This window comes from Dendrobates tinctorius, unplaced genomic scaffold (genome assembly GCF_039654945.1).
Source record: "Dendrobates tinctorius isolate UK_male_01 unplaced genomic scaffold, ASM3965494v1 ptg000073l, whole genome shotgun sequence".
In the NCBI taxonomy this organism is placed as follows: domain Eukaryota; kingdom Metazoa; phylum Chordata; class Amphibia; order Anura; family Dendrobatidae; genus Dendrobates; species Dendrobates tinctorius.
The window spans coordinates 9,547,602-9,567,500 of record NW_027361741.1 but is presented as its reverse complement, the minus strand read 5'-3'; the positions used below and the strand labels follow the sequence as shown (position 1 = coordinate 9,567,500).

The 19,899-nt window shown below is 38.9% G+C and overlaps 1 protein-coding gene across 1 annotated transcript in view; it reads right to left on the bottom strand.

Moving 5' to 3' along the window:
- Positions 1 to 19,899, bottom strand: part of FAM222A (family with sequence similarity 222 member A) — a 119,339-nt gene that overhangs the window by 1,494 nt on the left and 97,946 nt on the right. Inside the window, exon 3 of the mRNA XM_073582628.1 lies at positions 1 to 6,755. This exon is cut by the window's left edge and continues 1,494 nt beyond it. Coding sequence (XP_073438729.1) covers positions 5,515 to 6,755 — 1,241 coding nt within the window. The 3' untranslated portion in view covers positions 1 to 5,514. The remainder of the gene's footprint in view (positions 6,756 to 19,899) is intronic.

Here is a 19,899-nt window from a genome sequence, read left to right as displayed (position 1 = left end):
GGAAACAGTCCTTGCGTGACGATATAAAATGTTTTTTTATTTTTTCTGTCATTTTATTTTAAGACTATTTGGGAAAAGTCAGAAAACTATGTTCATCTGATTATGAACCTATTGAGATAAATAACATATCTACATTGGCTAGAGTTATAAAGATAGTGAGTGAGCAGAAAAGCTTCTATATCAAAAGTACCACTGCAGAGTAAAGTTGGTGCATATAAGCTGTTAGTACCAAGTATTACGAGTCTTATGAGTTCAAAAGACTATATAAATGATCAAATAAATTTACTGTAGAAGAAATGAAGCAAGCCAGGGCTTAACAAGATCCTTGGGCAAGGTAGTCAATGTGCCTATAAATTCATAAGTCTTTTCTTTTTGGGTCAATTTATGTTTTATGGTCGAGTTAATTTAAAGAAAGTTGTCCACTATTTTTTATATTGAACTATCCTCAACATGAGACAGGTTTGGCTCCGACATCACCAAGTGATCAGTGGTCATGTCTGATACTAGGTTGATGGAAACAGCACAACTCCATGCTGTTTTAATGGCTGCTGCCTAATTCTGCAGATCAGCTAGTACTTTCTTTAATAGGAGCTGATCTGAAGCAACCAGCCACTAAACACTGTGTATAGCTATGACATTCAGCTCTGACAAGTTTTTTTTTAGATCTGATCCTAAAAGGATGTATCAACAATATAAAAGTACTAAACAATCTCTTTAAAGGGACTCTGTCAGCACAGAATGACTGTTGAAGCCAAGTATAGGTACTCAGCGCATCATGGTGGGGTCCACTATTTAAATACACCTTCCCACTTGCTTGTTTTCCATCTATCTCCACCCCTACCCTCTTCTTCGATTGACAGCTATGGCGTGAGATCCAGAGAAGGTTGGGATAAAAACCAAGAAAGTGCATTTAAATAATTGTACCAACCGTGAAACACAGAGCACCTGTACTTGGTTTCAACAGTTATTCTGTTCTGATAGTGTCCCTTTAAAAGAACAAAAAAGTGGCTTATGGAAAAGTCATTTGGTGGCTAAATAATAATCATTGGCCAAATATTTATCTGGTGAATAGTCTTTCCACCAACATTTTAGTTGACATTGGCCTTTGGAGTTGTTCAATGTGGCCATACATATTTAATAACACCAGGCAAATAATGGGTATATCAGGGCATATGGACATCGTAGATGGTGGTGGGTACTCCCTTTGAGCCAGAAGAGCTATATTACAAAGTTGGCCATTTATTTAATTTGCTATAACATTCCCCCTGGGGTGGAGATCCAACCCGTTTAAATAGGTATTTTAATGAAGACAACCCCTTTACGAAAGGAAGCAGCCAATTCCCTTGTGTTGGGCTTCAATTGCCCCTTAATGTTCACTATCACAGAGGGACGCTGCAGTTGGACAGATGAATGCCTGATCATGTAATGGATGGAACTGTTGTATTCAATAGAGTAGGAGCTTCTGCACTCCGATACAAAGCTTCTTTTAGGGTATGTGCACACGCTGCGGTTTCCGCAGCGTTTTTGGCCGCTGCGAACCCGCAGCAGTTTTAGCTGCGGTGTACAGTACCATTCAAATGAATGGTAAAAAAAAACGCTGTGTAGACGTTGCGGAAAAATCCGCGCGGATTTGCTGCGGTTTTGAAACCGCAGAAAGAAGTGACATGTCAATTCTTTCTGCGGAATCCGCAGCGGGTTCCTATCTCCATCATTGTGGAGATGGTGAATCCGCAGGACCAAACCGCAGTCAAAACCGCAGATAATCCGCAGGTCTTTTGACCTGCGGTTTATCTGCGGTTTTTGCAAAATCCGTGCGGATTAATCCGCAGCGTCTGCACACACCCTTATAGAGTAACATTTTTTTCCACTTTGATAAGGATGTCAGATGCAAACATGGCTGAAATCTGAAGTCCTTAAAATGTTCCCGTTGAGGACTATTCATATACAGTGGGAAAATTGGTGACCAGAGGGTGTAAAAATGTTGATTTTTTTTAATCCCAAAAGAGAGCCAAATTCACAGATTAAGACAGTAAGCACCACTATCATCTTAAAATCCTTACTTCTTGACCACTCAAAACAATAGCATACAACTGAAAATAAAAAATATATATGAATAAGAAACATAAAAGTGAATAGTATGAAGTCTATTTTCAAGCATAGAGAGCATGGGATATGAGGAAATGTTTTCAGTATTTTTGTATAGCAGCCAACAAGTAAATTATACAATAATATCACACTACAAAAATTATATTCAAGTTTTCGAGTTTTTTTTTTTTTTTTTTTTTAATTATTTTATGTGTATTTTAAATATCCTCCTGCGTTCACTGTTCACTTCTACATTTTTACTAGTGCAAGTAATGTACTAACAGAAGAAAAGAAATTCACGTTAACAATTTTTGTTTAATTATCCCAATTTCTGCCAAATAATGACAGAACCAAATTATTTTTAAAAATCAGTGTTATGTGACATTGGAAAGATTATATAGATTTTTTTTTATTTTGGATAATACATATATTTGTTTTTTATTTTTTAGAGCAAGAGAATTTATTTTTCATTTGTTTCCAAAATAGCAGCAACTATGAAGCTTTCGCCCTCATTCACATTCTTTGCACATATTCCTGCTGTTAAAGTTTGAATTTACAGGGTAAAAAGCATCACAGATCCAGTGGAAACATAGTAAAATGTCACAATAAACTGTATAAATAAATTAATCCTTTCACTGCCGCACCTGAAAGGCATTGTGGGTAAGTTAGGCAGCTGAATTAGTAAAAAAAAAAAAAAAAAAAAAAAAAAAAAAAATCAATTAGGTCTGCAGAAAGATAATGATCTAGCCAATTTTTTTTTTCCACCGAGAACTACTTTTTTTTTACAAATTTAGCTTTAATGAAATAAGATAACTATTTGAATCTAGGACTAGGTCATTATCTTCCTAATCTCCTGGGGTTAGTTGGCTTTGCCTTGTTCTTTAATCCATGCCCTTGGAAATGGAGGTATTGAAATCATACTTATGAAAAATAGATATGAAAGAAGAGTATTGAGAAATTACATAAAAGCGTACTTCTATTGAATGCACTTTCTGGATTTAGTATTAAAGTGGCAGTTTTCCTGTTCAAGAGAATCAGTATACTAGGACTAGTTGTATGAATGCAACACGGTTCATTTCTAAAAATATCTGTATGGTCCTGTATGTCAAAACCCATAAATATATTAATCCTGTACTTTAATCTGCAGATTTTGGCTGAACTGGATGACAACCTTATGTGTATGGGGACCTACCAACCATGTTGGATTTCAACATGACCAATTTTTGGAGGAGAAAAGCCATTTCCAAAGGTGTCTAAAAAGGAGATTTATTCCTCTTTCCGCATTTTTAGTTAAACGGCCTCTGTGTGCACAAATTGATTGTATAAATCAGGAACAGGTGCTTGGTGTACCCTTGTTGTGGCCAAACGAGGTAAGTGCAACTTCTCACCTACTTTTTTTTTTTTTTACCAACTGAAGGGTGACAAAATATCTCATCCTTCAGCTGCATGCTCCATAGTTAAATAGGTTGTCTATTACTTTAACACTGATGACCTATCATTAGTATAGGTTATCAATGTCTGATTTTTGGGGGTGCGACGCCTGGAACCCCTGCCAATCAGCTGTTACTGATGCCATCCGGAACTGCTCAGTTACCGAGCTGTTCAGCGCAGAGTAATGGGCACATCGGGTACTGCACATCCGTCCTCTAATGATTTGATTGGCCACCATGGAGTTGATGGAGCTGCGCTGTGCAGCAACGTAACTAAGCAATTACGACTGACATCAATTACAGTTGATCAGTAGAGGTGCAGGGTATCGCACCCCCCACCGATCAGCCATCGATGACCTATCCGAAGAATAGGTCAGCAATGTTAAAGTAGTGGACAACCTCTTTATGCTCTCACTGACCTTCTCACCTAAGTGGTGAACTTTATCTTTCCTTTTACTATACTGGAAACTTGTTATAAAGGGTATGTTTCCACAGTCAGTAAACGTTGCGGGTTGGACGCAGAGTAAAGCCTCATCGGCCAGATGTTACAGCATAGTGGATGGGATTTCATGAAATCCCATCTCGACTATGCGTGCAGAGACGCCTCCGGCTTCCCAGTGTAACCGGACATGTGGCTCGTCTTTCCTGACTGCAGCATGTCTATTTATCTTGCGGAGACGCTCAGTCTCCGCAAGATAAATTCACCCATACAATTTATAGGACGCGGGGATTCCGCACGGTTCAATGAACACATGCGGAATCACCAGCGTTCAAAAGTGAGCAGTGCTTTGGACGGAGCGGACATGTGCTGCGTTCCAAGCGCTGCCGGATACTGACCATGGAAACATACCCTTAGAGGTTTTACCAATTGGAGAAAGACATCATCGTCTCAGTGAGTCATGACTGCTATATTAGTCAGTCTTGCTGTAGATTTTTTTTTAAAGGCAATATAAACCACTGAAATGTAGTATCTTATGTCAGCTTGTATTTTAGCTGAAGCTTTTTTTCCGCTAATTTCCACTGGAAGCCATTGTACCGCTCACTCGACATGCTGTGATAGAGCACTTGATTACATTATTGGTCATCTCCTTAATGGCTTTTCTGCTGAGAACTTCTAGTGGATTATATTGCTTATAAGCACATCAAATAACTGCGGTACTTGCTTTATTTAACTGTGTCATGTTATGTGGTCCTCAGCCTTAATTATATGCGGTCAAAACAGATTTTTAAAGCACAGTAACTACATTGTGCCAACGGGTCTTGAATTATGTTACACCGAGTTCTGATGCAAAATCTTCAACTAAATTCATAATGAAGTCTCCAAGGTTTAAAGATAATACGCTGACCAGGTAACGTGTAGAATGAATTAAGGATGCGCATCCAATAATTTTAGAATGGAGACCTTGCCTATTAAAAAGTAAAACCTTGTCTCAATGAGGTCAGGATAGCTGGCAGTGGAGGGATTACAGAAAAATCATGAGAGAAAATGATAACAGATAAAATAAAAGAGCACCAAATCTATTATTAACCTTTACTGCTACAGTGGGGAGAAATACTGCTGCATTCACACTCATTGAGATTTTAAATTAAAAAAAAAAAAAAAAAAAAAAAAAAATCAAGATGCCAATGATTGCATTAAATCAGTAATAAAATAAACCGGGTTTGCATTCAGTACAAGTACAGCCAATATCTCTTTCATAGTAATGGCATAAGACATGGAATAAAGAACCTGAATTTTGGACTGAGCCATTCTCTTCAATTTACTTGCAAGATAATATAAAGTGCAGGAGCAAAGACAGCGTAACCAGAGCAGAAATATAGAAACCCATTTGCTGCCAGAATTCTCATTACTATGCACTCTGACTGCAAAGTAGGGAGGGGTGGCTAGCTTCACCTCTGCCCTCTGCACTGTTAAAACATGCCTTCTTATGGCTAAGTAGCATTATCTAGTGTACTGAACCAGTGTTGGCCACCTTTACATAGAAAAGAGGAAAGAACTTTATCTGTAAATGGGCAGGCGGATGTGGGCATGCTGATGATCAAGAAGCCTTGGCACAGACACTGTTTCATAACCCTTGCCAAGCATCTGCTCCTTAATACAGGGTGGGTGAATGTCATTGATGAGATACTCCAAAGACTGAAGGCTACTGCTAAGAATAGAGGTATTGCAAAGGGTCTTGCTGGGGATGCTGGTTAGTCCATCTGATGGATGTACCCCCAAATCCCTGTGACCATTGGCAAGTTCCTGCGGATTGTAACAGTCACTATTGGGTGTGACCAAGATACTGTTCCAAGGAGGGGCAAAGTATTGACCAACAGAGAAATTGCCATGCATGCCAACACAGTTCAATGGAGAGGAGCTGACTTTCTCAATGGCACTAGCAAGAGTATAAGGACGTGACACTACTGGGCAGACTTCAGGTGACTTGCTGATTGCTCCTCCTCCTCCACTGCCACTACTGTATATCCGGAGTTGCTGCTGCTGTTTCTGTTGCCAAATAAGGTAGTCCATGCCATCCTGGTAAGATCCAGCTTTGGCTACCAATGGGGCAGACCCCAATGCCAACTCTGTGCCAGACCTACAGTCTTGCAGGACAGTGCCTGTATAAGCCACAGTGCCACCGGTCATAGCAGTAAAACCACTGGTCATTCCCTGCTTAGCTGGACTGGAGTTAGTAACTACTACACCTTGACAAGCTTGGTGAGAAGCCTGAGCCTGGCACTGTTGGTTGATCTGGTAAATGATGCTTTGAATAGAAGGTAAGTTGGACTGCTGGAGTGTTAAATTTCTACCTGTTAAAGGAATGACTGAAGTTGCCACTGTTACATTGGGTGGCACTGGTGCATCCATCTGTTTATGATTTGTTAAATAACTCAATTGTCCATTGCAAGGTTGGCCTTGTGTTAAAGTGCTTGACATGGGGTAAGGAGCAACACCAACCTGTGCAGAAGAAATTTTAGTCCGTTTTCCCTCTACATTCTTTACCACGCTTTTACTAGATGATTTAACAATAGCAAGAAGGCCTTGGTAGCCACTTGTGTGTATTGGGTAAGGGCTATAACGCTGGCCTGTAGTGTCATAGCCATTTACAGTCCTATTTAGGTGCTTGTGCTGGGGAACCCTGATGTTGGTGGGGAAGATCTTGATAGTCAGTGGGCTGTTCGCTACTTTTTGTGCGTAGGCATCTAGTTCGGCTGGGCTGGGGTATCTTGCCGTCTGTACTGGTGTAGCAGTTTCACCTGAAACACAAGAGAGCAATGTCAATTTTAATATATTGTCCAGTAATAAGACAAATGGAAATGCAGGCTTATCTAGACTACAATGATTAAAAAGGCGTTCACCACCCCTTTTTATTTCAAAAACTGACAGTGTGGTCTATATATAAAAAAAAAAAAAAAAAAAAAAAAAAAAAAAAAAAAAAATTATAAAAGGAACATATCCTCATTTACGGATTCCGTGTCACTTCTCCATACCACTGCTTGGGTACCCCGCTGATCTCCTGGCAGCATTATATTGGAGAACTATGTGAGTGTGTATATATTATATATTTAACTTCTAAACTATGGTACACTATGATTGTGTTTAAAGCAAGTCTGTCAACCTCCAAAATGCCAATTAAACTGCATATAAACATTTCTATAGGGCCCATAAAAATCATACCAAGCATAGAACCTTTAAATTAATATTTGCTAAAAATGTACTTTTATTAAATATGTAAATGAGGGTGCTAAACTGCTCCCTTGATGTGGCCTATGATTGGTGCACTGGTACATTCTCCGATTTGCACATTAAAGCCAGTCCCATAGTTTGATTGACAGCGCTATGTTGGTCATAGTGAATGTTGTCTAAAATCAGTTTGCACATTTACACTGGTGTTATCCATGTCTCAGTACGGACATCTACGCAATGTGGCTGTGGGAGCGCACTGACGCCTGGCCCCTGCCTGTCTGCGGCCGCCACTTGATGCACCCGTAAGTGTAGCAATCTAGCAGCTTCAGTGAGGAGGATAGGGAGTTGACATGAGCACGTCACAACGCTCTCTCCTACTTACTGAAGCCACTTGATCTGTGGGCAAAGACAGGCGGGAGCTAGGCATCAGAAAGCGCTACAGTGTGTGCATGCTCACATTGACATTTTGAGCGCTCTACTGCTCTCCTCCAGTGTCAGTGTGCAAGCACATACATGCAAACTAAATTTTAGTATTTGCTCTTACCAAATGAGCACTGTCAATCAAGATAAGGGCCTAGCTTTAATATGCAAATAGGAAGGATTAAGGGTGGACAAAGGCATAGGCCAGGCCAAGGGTGCATGGAAGAGCCATCATTTGCATATTAAATAAAATTAAATTTTTCAGCAAATAATAAGTTAAGTGTGATTTATATAGGCACTATGTCCCGAATATAAAGGTTTATGCCATTTAATTGGCATCAGACTCCCTTTAAAATTAAAAATAAAGTACGGATAATCCATTTAACAATTTCATCTTTGCTATTATAACCATAATTTGCCTACAGTATTCAACCATAATATATTTTGTTTGATAGATCTGGAATACAATGAGACAGAAGTGGAGAAAGGAAAAGTGAAGATGGATGGATGAGATATTGAAGGATGAGATATTGAAGGAGGATAAGTGCAGCAAGGTCCTACAGGCATCAATTACTGATGGATACATTAGGATAACAAAGTTACGTGGGGGAAATGAAAAAGTGGATACAAAATGTAGTAAGAAAATTTACAATCGGAGGTATTGATGGTTTATTGGAAAATGGGTGATAACAGAAAGGAGAAATAAAAGCCAAAATAAAATAGGTAAACGAGCGAAGACAGACTGGAGGAACACAGAAACAATTAGCTTGAATAAAGCCATAATAGGTATAAGCGTTGCCTCAAGGCCTCATTACAATCATTAGAAAACTTCTATCGTTCAAACAGATTAAACATTCCCCAACTATTTAAGAAAAGCGTCAAAAATGCCAAATGTAGAATGTTCCCCGATGCATTGTTAATGATTATAGCTGTAAATTATGTCTAATGTCTTGTGTCTTCAAAAAGAGAGCATTTTTGATTACTAAAAAAAGTCCATATTTTGTGAGATGGCAGTTAATAATTTAATGACAGGGGAGGAAAGAGCTGTCAGCTCAGAACACGTTTGTCTCTATTCTTCTGTTAAAAAGAGACAAAAAGAGCCTTAGAACTGTGGCATTTGGTTCCACCCAAAGTACTTGGGGAGACAAAAATGACTGAACCGCTGTCGTTAAAAATCCTCTATAATTAATGAAAAATCTGTAATTTAAAATTTAACCTATTTAAGTCCGACAGTAAGAAAGCACTGCGATGCAGGGAGGGTTAACTTGGCTCTAGTAGCTAAATATTTTCATTGGTAAAATTAATTTGCTATGCTACATCCTAAATTAAAAAAAAAAAAAAAAAAAAGTCACAACCTGTCCTCAAAAAGATTACTCTGATGCCTCATGCACACTACCGTATTAAAAACTCCGAGCTATAATACAAGCACTCAGACGTTAATGGACCTGTTGTACCTCTGTATTTAAAATTTGAAAAATGTAAAAAAAAATTTAATTTAAAAAAATAAATATATTTTTCTTGGACGTCTCATAAATAAAGAGACTATCTTTCATAGTCATATTAGGGAGGCATTCTCCTCCAGAAGCAATGCATAGAATACCTTTGTAATATGTTACCAGATTTTCATAAAAGCATCAGTTTCTCATGATATTCGATGATTTTGGGTTAATGCTGTAATTTTTAGTGTTCCACAATACTTGGTTGCTATGTATTACAAGGCTTTATATCAGCTACTGTAATGGGTTTCACATTCTAAATTATTCTTGTATACCGGATAGACTGGATTATACATTGGAAACAGATTCGCCTTAATTGGTACATATATCAAGCGCAGATACAAGATGGGGAAAAAAAAATGCCTGCCGCAATAATGAAAACAAATATAAAAAGAATAGGATGAGGTTTAAATAAGAACGGATCTCGACCAAACTTCCAAAAATGAATACAGCACTTGGCTAATGTTGTCATCAGTTTTAGGAAGTTTTCTTTTGTCTTCGCTCTGCTTACGATGCAAAGATGAGTGCTTATTGTTTCTTTAGAATACAAGTGAGGATAAAAAGCAGCAATAACAATCTCAATCAATCTGATGATCCTTTTGAGATTCAGAAATGGTTTTTGGCTTGCTGAATGAAAGCTTCTCTGCTTTTTCCTAGCATTTTTTTTTTTACAAATTTATTTCCAAATTGCCATATTATCAAAAGTTTTTCAAGGTCAATTTTTTATTAGTGCTACTAACTATGTCATGATCCATGCTGGATCATGACAGATAAAAGCACTAGTAACCTTTTTTTCCTTAAGCTGTGTGCTTAAAGTTAGTTTTTGCCCCCGGTGGCCATTAGGGTCATTGCACTGTGTGGTTTCAGTTCTAGTTTTGCCCACGGTGGCCGTTAGGGTCATTGCACTCTGGTTACTTTAGGTTAGTGGACGTGATTATGAAGCAGGTGTGATTGCTGGCTCTTACCTATAAAAGAGTGTCAGGTGGTTGCAATCACTGTTGGTGATATTGCTCATTTCCAACCAAGACTGGTGAATGAAGGAACTACAGAGAGCAGCTCAGGGGAGCTCTGGTGTACAGTCTAGTGAAGGAAGGAATTACAGAGAGGTGTTCCTTGCAGCTCTGACAAAGCTTGGAGAAGTAGCAGCTATTCTGGAGGAAAGCTGCATTCTGGTGGTGGACTCTGTTGATGGGAGCAATAGCAACAGAGCAAAGCTAAGTGGTGTTATCCCTGCTTGTATTTTTCCCTGGTGTGTATTAGTACAGCTGTGGGTCCAGTGCCTGCACCACCCAGCTCCCTAGCAAGGGAGAGGTGTAGGGTGTGCTAGGGTGACAGGTTCCGGCTCGGCGACAGGTAAGGAGCCTGTATAGGGAACGTTACGAGTTTGAGGGACACTGACTCAGGGGAGTGCAGGTGGTCTCCACGTCCCCGTTCCCTATTGCAGGGTCCACCGTTGTAACTGTTTCCCCTTCCCCTTGTATTGTTGTTTTAGTTACCGACCTGCGGGTCGTGTCACACAGGAAGGGTCAACGTGACACATTCCCACTATTTTGCCCAGTGTTCCCCAACTCCGGTCCTCAAGAGCCACCAACAGGTCATGTTTTCAGGATTTCCTTAGTATTGCCCAGCTGATAACTGGAGTATCTGCACAGACAATAATTCCATCACCTTTGCCATACTAAGGAAACACTGAAAGCAAGAACTGTTGGTGGCTATTGAGGACTGGAGTTGGGGAACACTGATTTTGTCCTTAAAGACACTATCCGTGACTTTAAATTTGATAGCCTATCCTTAGGATAGTTTATTAACATCTGTTTGTTGGGCGACATCCAGCAACTCCATCAATCAGCTGTTACCAGTGCTGATGGCGACCAGATGTGCACAGTTGTGGAGAAGAATTACACAGCTAAGTCATAACAGTGGCGGCCGGATACGGCACATCTGCCCCTATAAATTCTTAAAGATGGTGGATGTGCCATGACCATTATACAGCTGACGGAAGTGTGCTGTGTAGCTCTATAACTGAGCGCATCCGGCCACCGCTGACATCGAGAAGATAATTGATGGGTGTGTCGGGTGTCAGATATTGATGGTGAATAACAAAAAAAACCTGTTATTTTATAATCCAATCCTGGCTTTGGCGAGAGAAAGGCATAGAGTTTACTGTCATTTTTGTATCAGTTTTGATTTTAGAAGACTTATGCTTGAAAAATAAGTGAATTGTTTGACCTTGGATCATACGCATGGTGGGTAAGGGCAAAACATAAAAGGCAAGTCTGAATTCAGCAATGCAACATGCTTGAGTATAGAACCACATCCTAAAATCTGATTACAAATTATGCAATTTATTATATAAACGTATATTTTGTGGACATTTATATGGAATATATATTCATGAATACCATGTGCATTTGTTTTTTCTGTGAATTATTGGTTACCAAACTGCAATTTAAAAAGAGGATGACTCGATGCGACCGGGCATACTAGGTTTTGTGAATTCTGCTTTAACATGGGTCATTAGCACTGATGTATTCCCTTGTTTTAATATTCAATCATTCATGAATGTATGTATGTGCCTTTAATAAAGAGGCATCAATATTGGTTACATATCCTGGTGTGCTGACTTGTGATATGACACCTAAAAACAAATGCTATAGTAGCTTTCATTTTAACCCTTTTATATTTAAGAATATGTTCTGTTGATCAAAATTTTTTTTCATACATCTAACCTTTAGGGTATGTGCAGACAACATCTATTTAGCTCAGGCAAACCCAATGAATTTTTCCAAGCAGAAGACAATCCAGGGAACTCTGGTGTTTTTTTTTTTTCCCCCTGTATTGTTTCTTTTAACATTTCCTCAGCATTTTACCGAAAAGTTTGGATTTCCTATAGTTTTTGTGATATCTTCTTGCTGTTGTGTTCTGTGACCCTTTTTTGTTATTTTTTTTTTACTTCCTTGTCTAATGAAGAAACCATGGAGCTTCTTCCAATGAAAAACACCAGAAGGCCACGTTCCCACATTCTGTATTTGGTCAGTATTTTACATCATTATGTGGAAGCCAAAACCAGGCATGGAACAATCAGAGGAAAAGTATAATAGAAACACGTCACCACTTCTGTATTTATCACCAGCTCCTGGTTTTAGCTTACAAATACTGATGTGAAATACTTACCAAATACGGATAGTGTGAACGTGACCGAAGAATGGTCATGTTAATTTTAATTGCCTGGCATTTTTCGAAACCTGACATGGTTAAAAGATGTTCAAAAGTCTGAACATACCATCAGCAAACGGCTTTTAGATATAAATTCATATGTTCATACTTTTGAGTGTTTTCGAGCAGTTTCTGTGGCAGAATCCACCTGAAAAAAAGTTGAGTGCAAATACCCTTAGAGTGTCCGGCACAAAAAAAAAAAAACAAAAAAAAAACACCACACAGGAAAATCCAAAATATAATCTTATATTCATTTCCAAATTAAGTTTGTCACAAAATAATATTGTATCAAATATACATAAAGCACACAATTCATACTGGAAGAAATTAAAACTGATATATTAGGATAGAAAATAAGGCATAAAAGCCAAATACAAAACTATGAGGCGGACCCAGAGTGGGCATACCATACGGCGATGAACATAGCCCATATGTAACCTTATGGATAGCAGCGAGCACTATTATATTTTTTAGGATAGTAGCAGACCCACTTGTCTTCAAGGACCATGAACTGCTCTGGGTGTGCTACCATGATAAAAAAATATAATAGCGCTCACTACTATCTATGATTGGTGAAGGTTTTTCTGAAGAGCTATCCATATATGAGGTGATCGAGCACACTGCTGTCGTCAAACTGACAGTTGCAAAATAACGTGCCGAAATAGTTTTCTTGCACGGAAGCTTTTTTTTTTTCCCAGCACCATTGCATGCGCCATCTATGAAAACGCATTACCCATTGAGGAGCTACTAGCTACCAGTGGTGTTACTAATAGCGGGGCCGGTGCACTCTATAGCAGACAAGTATAGAGTGCACAATATATAAATAAAACAAACATTTCTGCAGGAGAAAAAAAAACATTGACTTTAATAACTACCGGTATATGACTTCTCTCAATACACATAGGAATCTACATAAATTTCCATCTAGCGGGTCACACATACGCGTCTAAATTTAAATAAACCAACACCAGACTGGTAATTTAAGGTTTCAAGGGAATGCAGTCCAACACAACACAAACCTCATTTTAACCCAGGCAAAATAAATTGAATGTAAAATACATTATAGAACTAATTTCATGGGTGTTTAACCCCCTCCAAAATACACACAACGTCATTTATGGAGTAAGAAAATCAGCATTTTTATAATGGACCCCCAAAAAAAAAGCACTGTACAAGCAATTTTACAGATGATCAACAAAATTAACACTTAGTTTGTCAAAAGCTGTTCAATCCAGATTTTATGGCCTGCAAGATTTGGTTTTATTGAGAAAATTATTTGTAAAAAAATATTCATTTTATATTTCCGCTACATAGTAAAAGATATTTCCAGCAACTATATTATTCATATTATTATAGATTTATTTTTTCCCTCTTTGTTTGTTCAAAATTTACATATTTACATTTTTTATTATTATATTGGACAATATAGGATGTGCAATTCTGGTGCAAGTTTTCCATTGTGATTATTCTGGTATTATTTAGATGACTTTTTTTTTAGTTGTTTGTTAGATAACTGATAAAATATTCTGGGTGTAGCAATAAAAAAAAAAAAAAAGTGTACACTTTTGCAAACGTATCTTATTGAATCAATGTATTTAAAATAAAAATGGAGGCAACTCTTCAAATAGTCTTAGTTTAAAACATCCTTGTGTTTTGAATCTACAGCTGCTATGTATTCCAGGTACAACAAGGTATCATTGTATCAATAGGATGGGAGATAACTACCATATCTACGGAGGATCCCAAAGGTGATACCCCCACTAACCAAGCATTTATCAACAATTCTGTGAATAGGTAGAATACTGGAATAAATACATTATGTAAGAAATATTTTTTTTATTTTAATACTAGCTGAAGAGCCCGGCGTTGCCTGGGCACAGTATGACTCCTCTGCTCTACAGAATCTAATCTCTGGGCAAGTTGAAGAGTTAACTACTATGAGTAGAGCACATGACTTATAAAGGTTTTCCAAAACCTTTATAGGCCATCAGGGCCGGACTAGCCTTCTGGCAATTCTGGCAAATGCCAGAAGGGCCTGTCTGGTTGTGGGCTGCCTGGTCTGCTACATTGTTGGCAGAATCAATGTTCTCAAGACACCCATGCTGTTAAAGAGTAGTGACTGAGCACAAAGTCGCTGACTCCGTCACGTAACCCAGCAGGCCACTGGTATCATTAGAAATATTGGTCTTGTAGTAAATCTTGCTTTCCTCCATCCAGGGTATTATTGGTAATATACCCCAATCTGGTGCTTGGGGAGAAGGAAAGCATGGACCTGTGTGATTTCAAATGCCAGGGCTGAATTTAGCCCCAGTCCTTTCCTGTAGGCTATCCTATGAATAGGTCATCAATATAATATTGTAGGGGATCCCACACTCATCCCCATAGATCAGTAGTCACCAGTTTTGGTAATGGCTAAATATGAAAACTATATGGAATGGAACACCATGACTCCATATAATGCTGTGTGGCTGCAGCCGTTTACCGCAAATCAGTTCCTCTGGGGCAAAAACCCCAATTGAGTGTCTACAAATAGATTTTGGTTTGGCTTTTATCCTAAGGCTCGTTAAAGGGTCAATGTTGACTTTTAGGATCACTGCTTCCAATAGGTGTCACTAAAGGTCAAGTCCTCTTACTTTTTGAAGAGGCAATTTGCATGTTGGAAAGAAAAGAAGTTGACTTGCTCAACCCAGGAGCAGCCAGTAAACATTGTATGAAGGTGATAACACCTGATCTGTGAGGGTGATGGGCGTCGGACCCCCACCAATCTGATAACATCATCAATAGGAAAGGCCTGTCCAACCTGTGAACCAGGATACATTGCTGAATCAGTGTCACCATCTGCCTCTCACCGCCAGCCAGTCACCATGCAACCATGTCAGAAGTTATGAAGACATAATTGGACATATTCAGATTGAAGTCTACCGTACTTCTGGATAAATCATTACAATTGACAACTTGTTCTTTTTTGCCTTTAAGTACATAAGGCACAAACAAAACCTCTTCTTTTAAGACAGTCAGGAAAAATTAATACATAAAGATGTATGAATATTTTGGAAACCAGCTACAACTACTAATCCTTCTACATGTCCAGATGTGGACTGAGCAGTCACAATAAGTACTAGTGCTTTTGCTTCTCAAGTCCCAATCGAGGATAGCTTCTCATATCACTTGGCCCCCCACTCTAACCCCCTTCTGAGATGCACACTAAAGCTTCAGTATGTGCTATAAAATAAATCTATATTGATAGCGCTGTTTTCTTTTTTTTGTTTGCATCTGTCACAATAACAACACTAACTGAAAATGGCTATATCCTAGCAGCTTTTCTTTGAAAGTGCATTCAACATCTTTAGTTGTACTGGTATTCTGGCTAGATTCATTATTATCCTGCTGTTTGGCCCAAGAACCAGATTTAGAGTTCAATTCGGCCACATACGTTAAGTGCCAAGTGGATGACATCCAGCTGTTCATTGTTCAGGGCAAGCAGCAGGATCTCTTCCTGCATCAGAAGACTGCTACGAAAGGCATGCAAAGCAATTTTTATTGTTAGATACAGCAAAAGATCAGATATTTCCAAATGATCTCAGATCCCTTCACTGGATATGTACAGCTCCGCTTTTTCACGCTATAGCTTGCTGATAATGTGGGTTTCCATACTTTTATTCAGTTTGCAATGACAGAATTGCTTCAGGGACTCGGCCTACTGCCATCTTTCATGCATAATTTCAATCTTAAAACACAGATCTGCAAATATTTTTTTAAAGAGAATTTGAAAACCTTGAAGCCTTTGCTTTAATCATTAATCATACATTCACACAGATATATACTTGTACTGAACGCATCTATCAACCTAATACTTTGTGCACATAAAATATTAGTATTGTCATATTCTAACTGCTGTTACCAGCAATAGATCTACTAATAATTGTTTTATTGTAATTTATGGCATAGAAGTGAGATTTTAGATAGGCGGCCTCAGCCCAGTCGCAGGACAAGAAAGCGGCCTCAGCCCAGTCGCAGGACAAGAAAGCGGCCTCAGCCCAGTCGCAGGACAAGAAAGCGGCCTCAGCCCAGTCGCAGGACAAGAAAGCGGCCTCAGCCCAGTCGCAGGACAAGAAAGCGGCCTCAGCCCAGTCGCAGGACAAGAAAGCGGCCTCAGCCCAGTCGCAGGACAAGAAAGCGGCCTCAGCCCAGTCGCAGGTATGTTTTTTCTATGTAATATAGCACTTAGTAATTATATAAAGTAAAATATTTCTAGTTCCAATTGCTTTTTATGATACATAATAATGGCTGCTACATGAACACACACTAAGGGTACCGTTACACCTAGCGATGCACCAGCGATCCCGACTAGCGATATGACGCGGTCAGGATCGCTGGTGCATCGCTAGGTGGTCGCTAGTGAGCTGCCACACAGGCAGATCTCACTAGCGACATCGCTGGGGACAGGGATCGCTACTTACCCGTCAGACACGGCGATCCTGCGTCCTCCCGCCCAACTCCACGCGTCGCTCGTCGGCATCACAGGAAGCCCCAGCAGGAAGTGACCGACGAGGAATGGTCCAGGAGCTTCTCGCGCGATCAGCGATTACCAGCGGGGGAGCCGGTCGGAGGTAAGTATCACATGCAGCGATATCTCTAGCAATATTGCTGTAACGTCACAAAATTGGTGACTTTACAGCGATATTGCTAGCGATATCGCAGTGTGTAACGGGGGCTTTTGACCTTGGTTCGAGTCTTATCATATGACCTAAACCATGTCTTATCTATCCTATGATACTTTAATGTTCCATACAAGCCGAGACAATGAAACATCCCTACCGTATATGCGCATTCTACTGCACTATTTACTAATGGAAAAAATTTGCCTCTAGATGCGTGACTGACATTTACATGCTTTTGCATATTAACAGAAGATGATGTATATTCAAATACCAGAACCTGACAAGATTTACCTTGCAACTGAAAGTAAACGGCGCTTCAAGGGCAATGTGAGGTCAGGGGGGCACTTCAAGTTATTAAGTGTTCAAGAACAAGAATGTGCGCTGCTACAATGAAAGTCGCAGATGAATTAATGAAATCTTAACATATTAGCACCAATATAATTGTGCATTATAAATAAATGCTAGAACCGATCATCCACTATGAACCGATGCTAATTGAACAGAAAGAATACCATCATGATGGGCCGCAGCACACTCCATTAAATCAATGTTATACGCTAGTTACAGGTGTCTGAAACAGGAACCTCTATTAACCAGTATATTAAACTCATTTAGCTACGGCCTTTAGAGTAAAATTTTATGCTGATGGAAATTGTAATAAGATCTTTCAGTGTGGAAAAAAATATGCAGTCATTTCAATGAAATGTGGCCGACATGGTACAGACTTTATATTTTCTTTGTATCCAGAATTTGGTAATTTACAGATACTCAGAAGCAAGTACAAGAGTTATCTGCTATAATAGATGTTCAAAAATCCTATTATAGAACTCAATGACAAGGTTTCATACATGTAAACAACTATAGTCTAAAGCAGTGTTCCGCAATCAGTTACTGGGGGACCCACATGGGTCTTAAGACAGCTGTCAGCTTCCAATATTATGCATGAATGGCACCAGGGAAGTTATAGTATTGACCCAAGTACCTGGTCGTGATCATGATAGATATATATATATATATATATATATATCTATTATATTATATATGAGATAATTAATACTCTCCAAATACTCAGCAGTGAGGAACACTCTCCTCAGGAGACTATCCAATCTCTTCCGGGATTTCAGCTCCATGAAGGAGGAATAGAAAACATATATCCTGCTGGAGGAAGAAGAAAGCACGGTGGAGATAGCAGCGCAATATGTGAGCGCATGCCATAGGCTGCGAGAAAGACAACCATGATATGCCACGGACTTCCTTACCCCCACCCTGTACCCCATCCATCGTTCCTTCAGTCCCCACCCATTATTCCCCACAGTCCCTACTCCCAATTCCCTACTGGACACGTGCTTTGGCAAAACTAATGTTTATTTGGGCCTGCCAGTAAAGCTTCTTTGAATTAAAAAAAATTGAATTGAATAGAGATATATCTAATATCTATATCTATCTATATTACAGCTAACTATAGGTAACTGTGTGGTGAAAGGTCTACTTTTGTTATGTATGCATCTTTTGAGCAGTATTCCAGTAATATATGTATCCTAGGGATTTGCCATTACTGCTGTTATCAACAGGGCAAAGAACACCATCAAAATCTATATCTGTTGCCCAAAGTGAAAACAGTTTTGAAATGAAATTGGCGTCTAGTAGCAAATTGCTGTAAAGTGATATCTCAAAAGACTATTATTTTGGAAATCATACCTAGACGCATTGAAAAGTCTACTATATGGTAAACTAGCTTAAGAAATAGACACTTTTAATGAACTGAAGTTACCAGTTACAGTACTCAGCACAAATGAGTACACCTCTTTTGAAGGGTAAGATTTTAATTACAGTAGTATCTCATAGAACATTTTTTTAACACATAACATGAAAGCAAGGTGAATATAACTTTCATTACAAAATATTTTCTGTAGTTTTGTTCATTTTAGTTGATGGAAAAAGGAATGCACCCCCATCAAAAACTACTACAACTATTATTTTGTATACCCTTCATGACTTTAAGGACATCACCAAGTCTTCTAGACATGGAATGAAGTAGTTGACAACATATTGCAACATCTATCTTTTTCTATTGTTCAAGAAAAACTTCTTTTAGAGCCTGGAAGTTAGATCGAGAGTGAAGCTCAACTTGTCTCTTCAGAATCCGCCATAGGTGTTTGGGTTGAATTCTAGATCCTTAGACGCACATGGCCACTTTCAGTCTGTGTTTCTTCAGAAATGCAACAAATGTATGTTTTGGATCATTGTCATGTTGGAAAAGGGCATGGAGTGATGGTAGCATCTTCTCTTTTAATATAGAGAAGTACATGTGTAAATTCATGAATGAAATTAATCAATGAAATATAGCTCTCCGACATCAGCAGCACTCATGCAGCCCTCACATAAGGACACTGCCACCACCATGTTTCACTGTAGGCAATACGCATTTTTCAAAATACATGATATCTACACTGAGATATAGTGATGGCAGTGTCCTTATGTGGGGATGCATGATTGCTGTTGATGTCAGGGAGCTACATTTCATTGATGATATCAGAAATTCACAGGTTACTGCTCTATATTTAAAGAGAAGATGCTACCATTAATCCATACCCTTGTAGACGTGCACTTTTCCAACATGACAATAATCCAAAACATACATCTGTTGCATTTCTGAAGAACAGGTGTAAGTGATTCAATGGCCAAGTATGTTTCCTTGATTTGAACCCAACCAAAACACCTATGGGGAACAATAAAGAGACAAGTTGAGCATCACTCTCCATCCAGCATCCAGGCTCTAAAAGAGGTTGTTCTTGAAGAATGAAAAAAGATAGATATGTCTCCAGTTTGTTCATTTCATGCCAAGAAGACATGGTGCTCTCCTTCAAATTCATGTAGGTAATAAAAAATACTAGTTGTAATAATTTTTGAAGAGAGAAGGA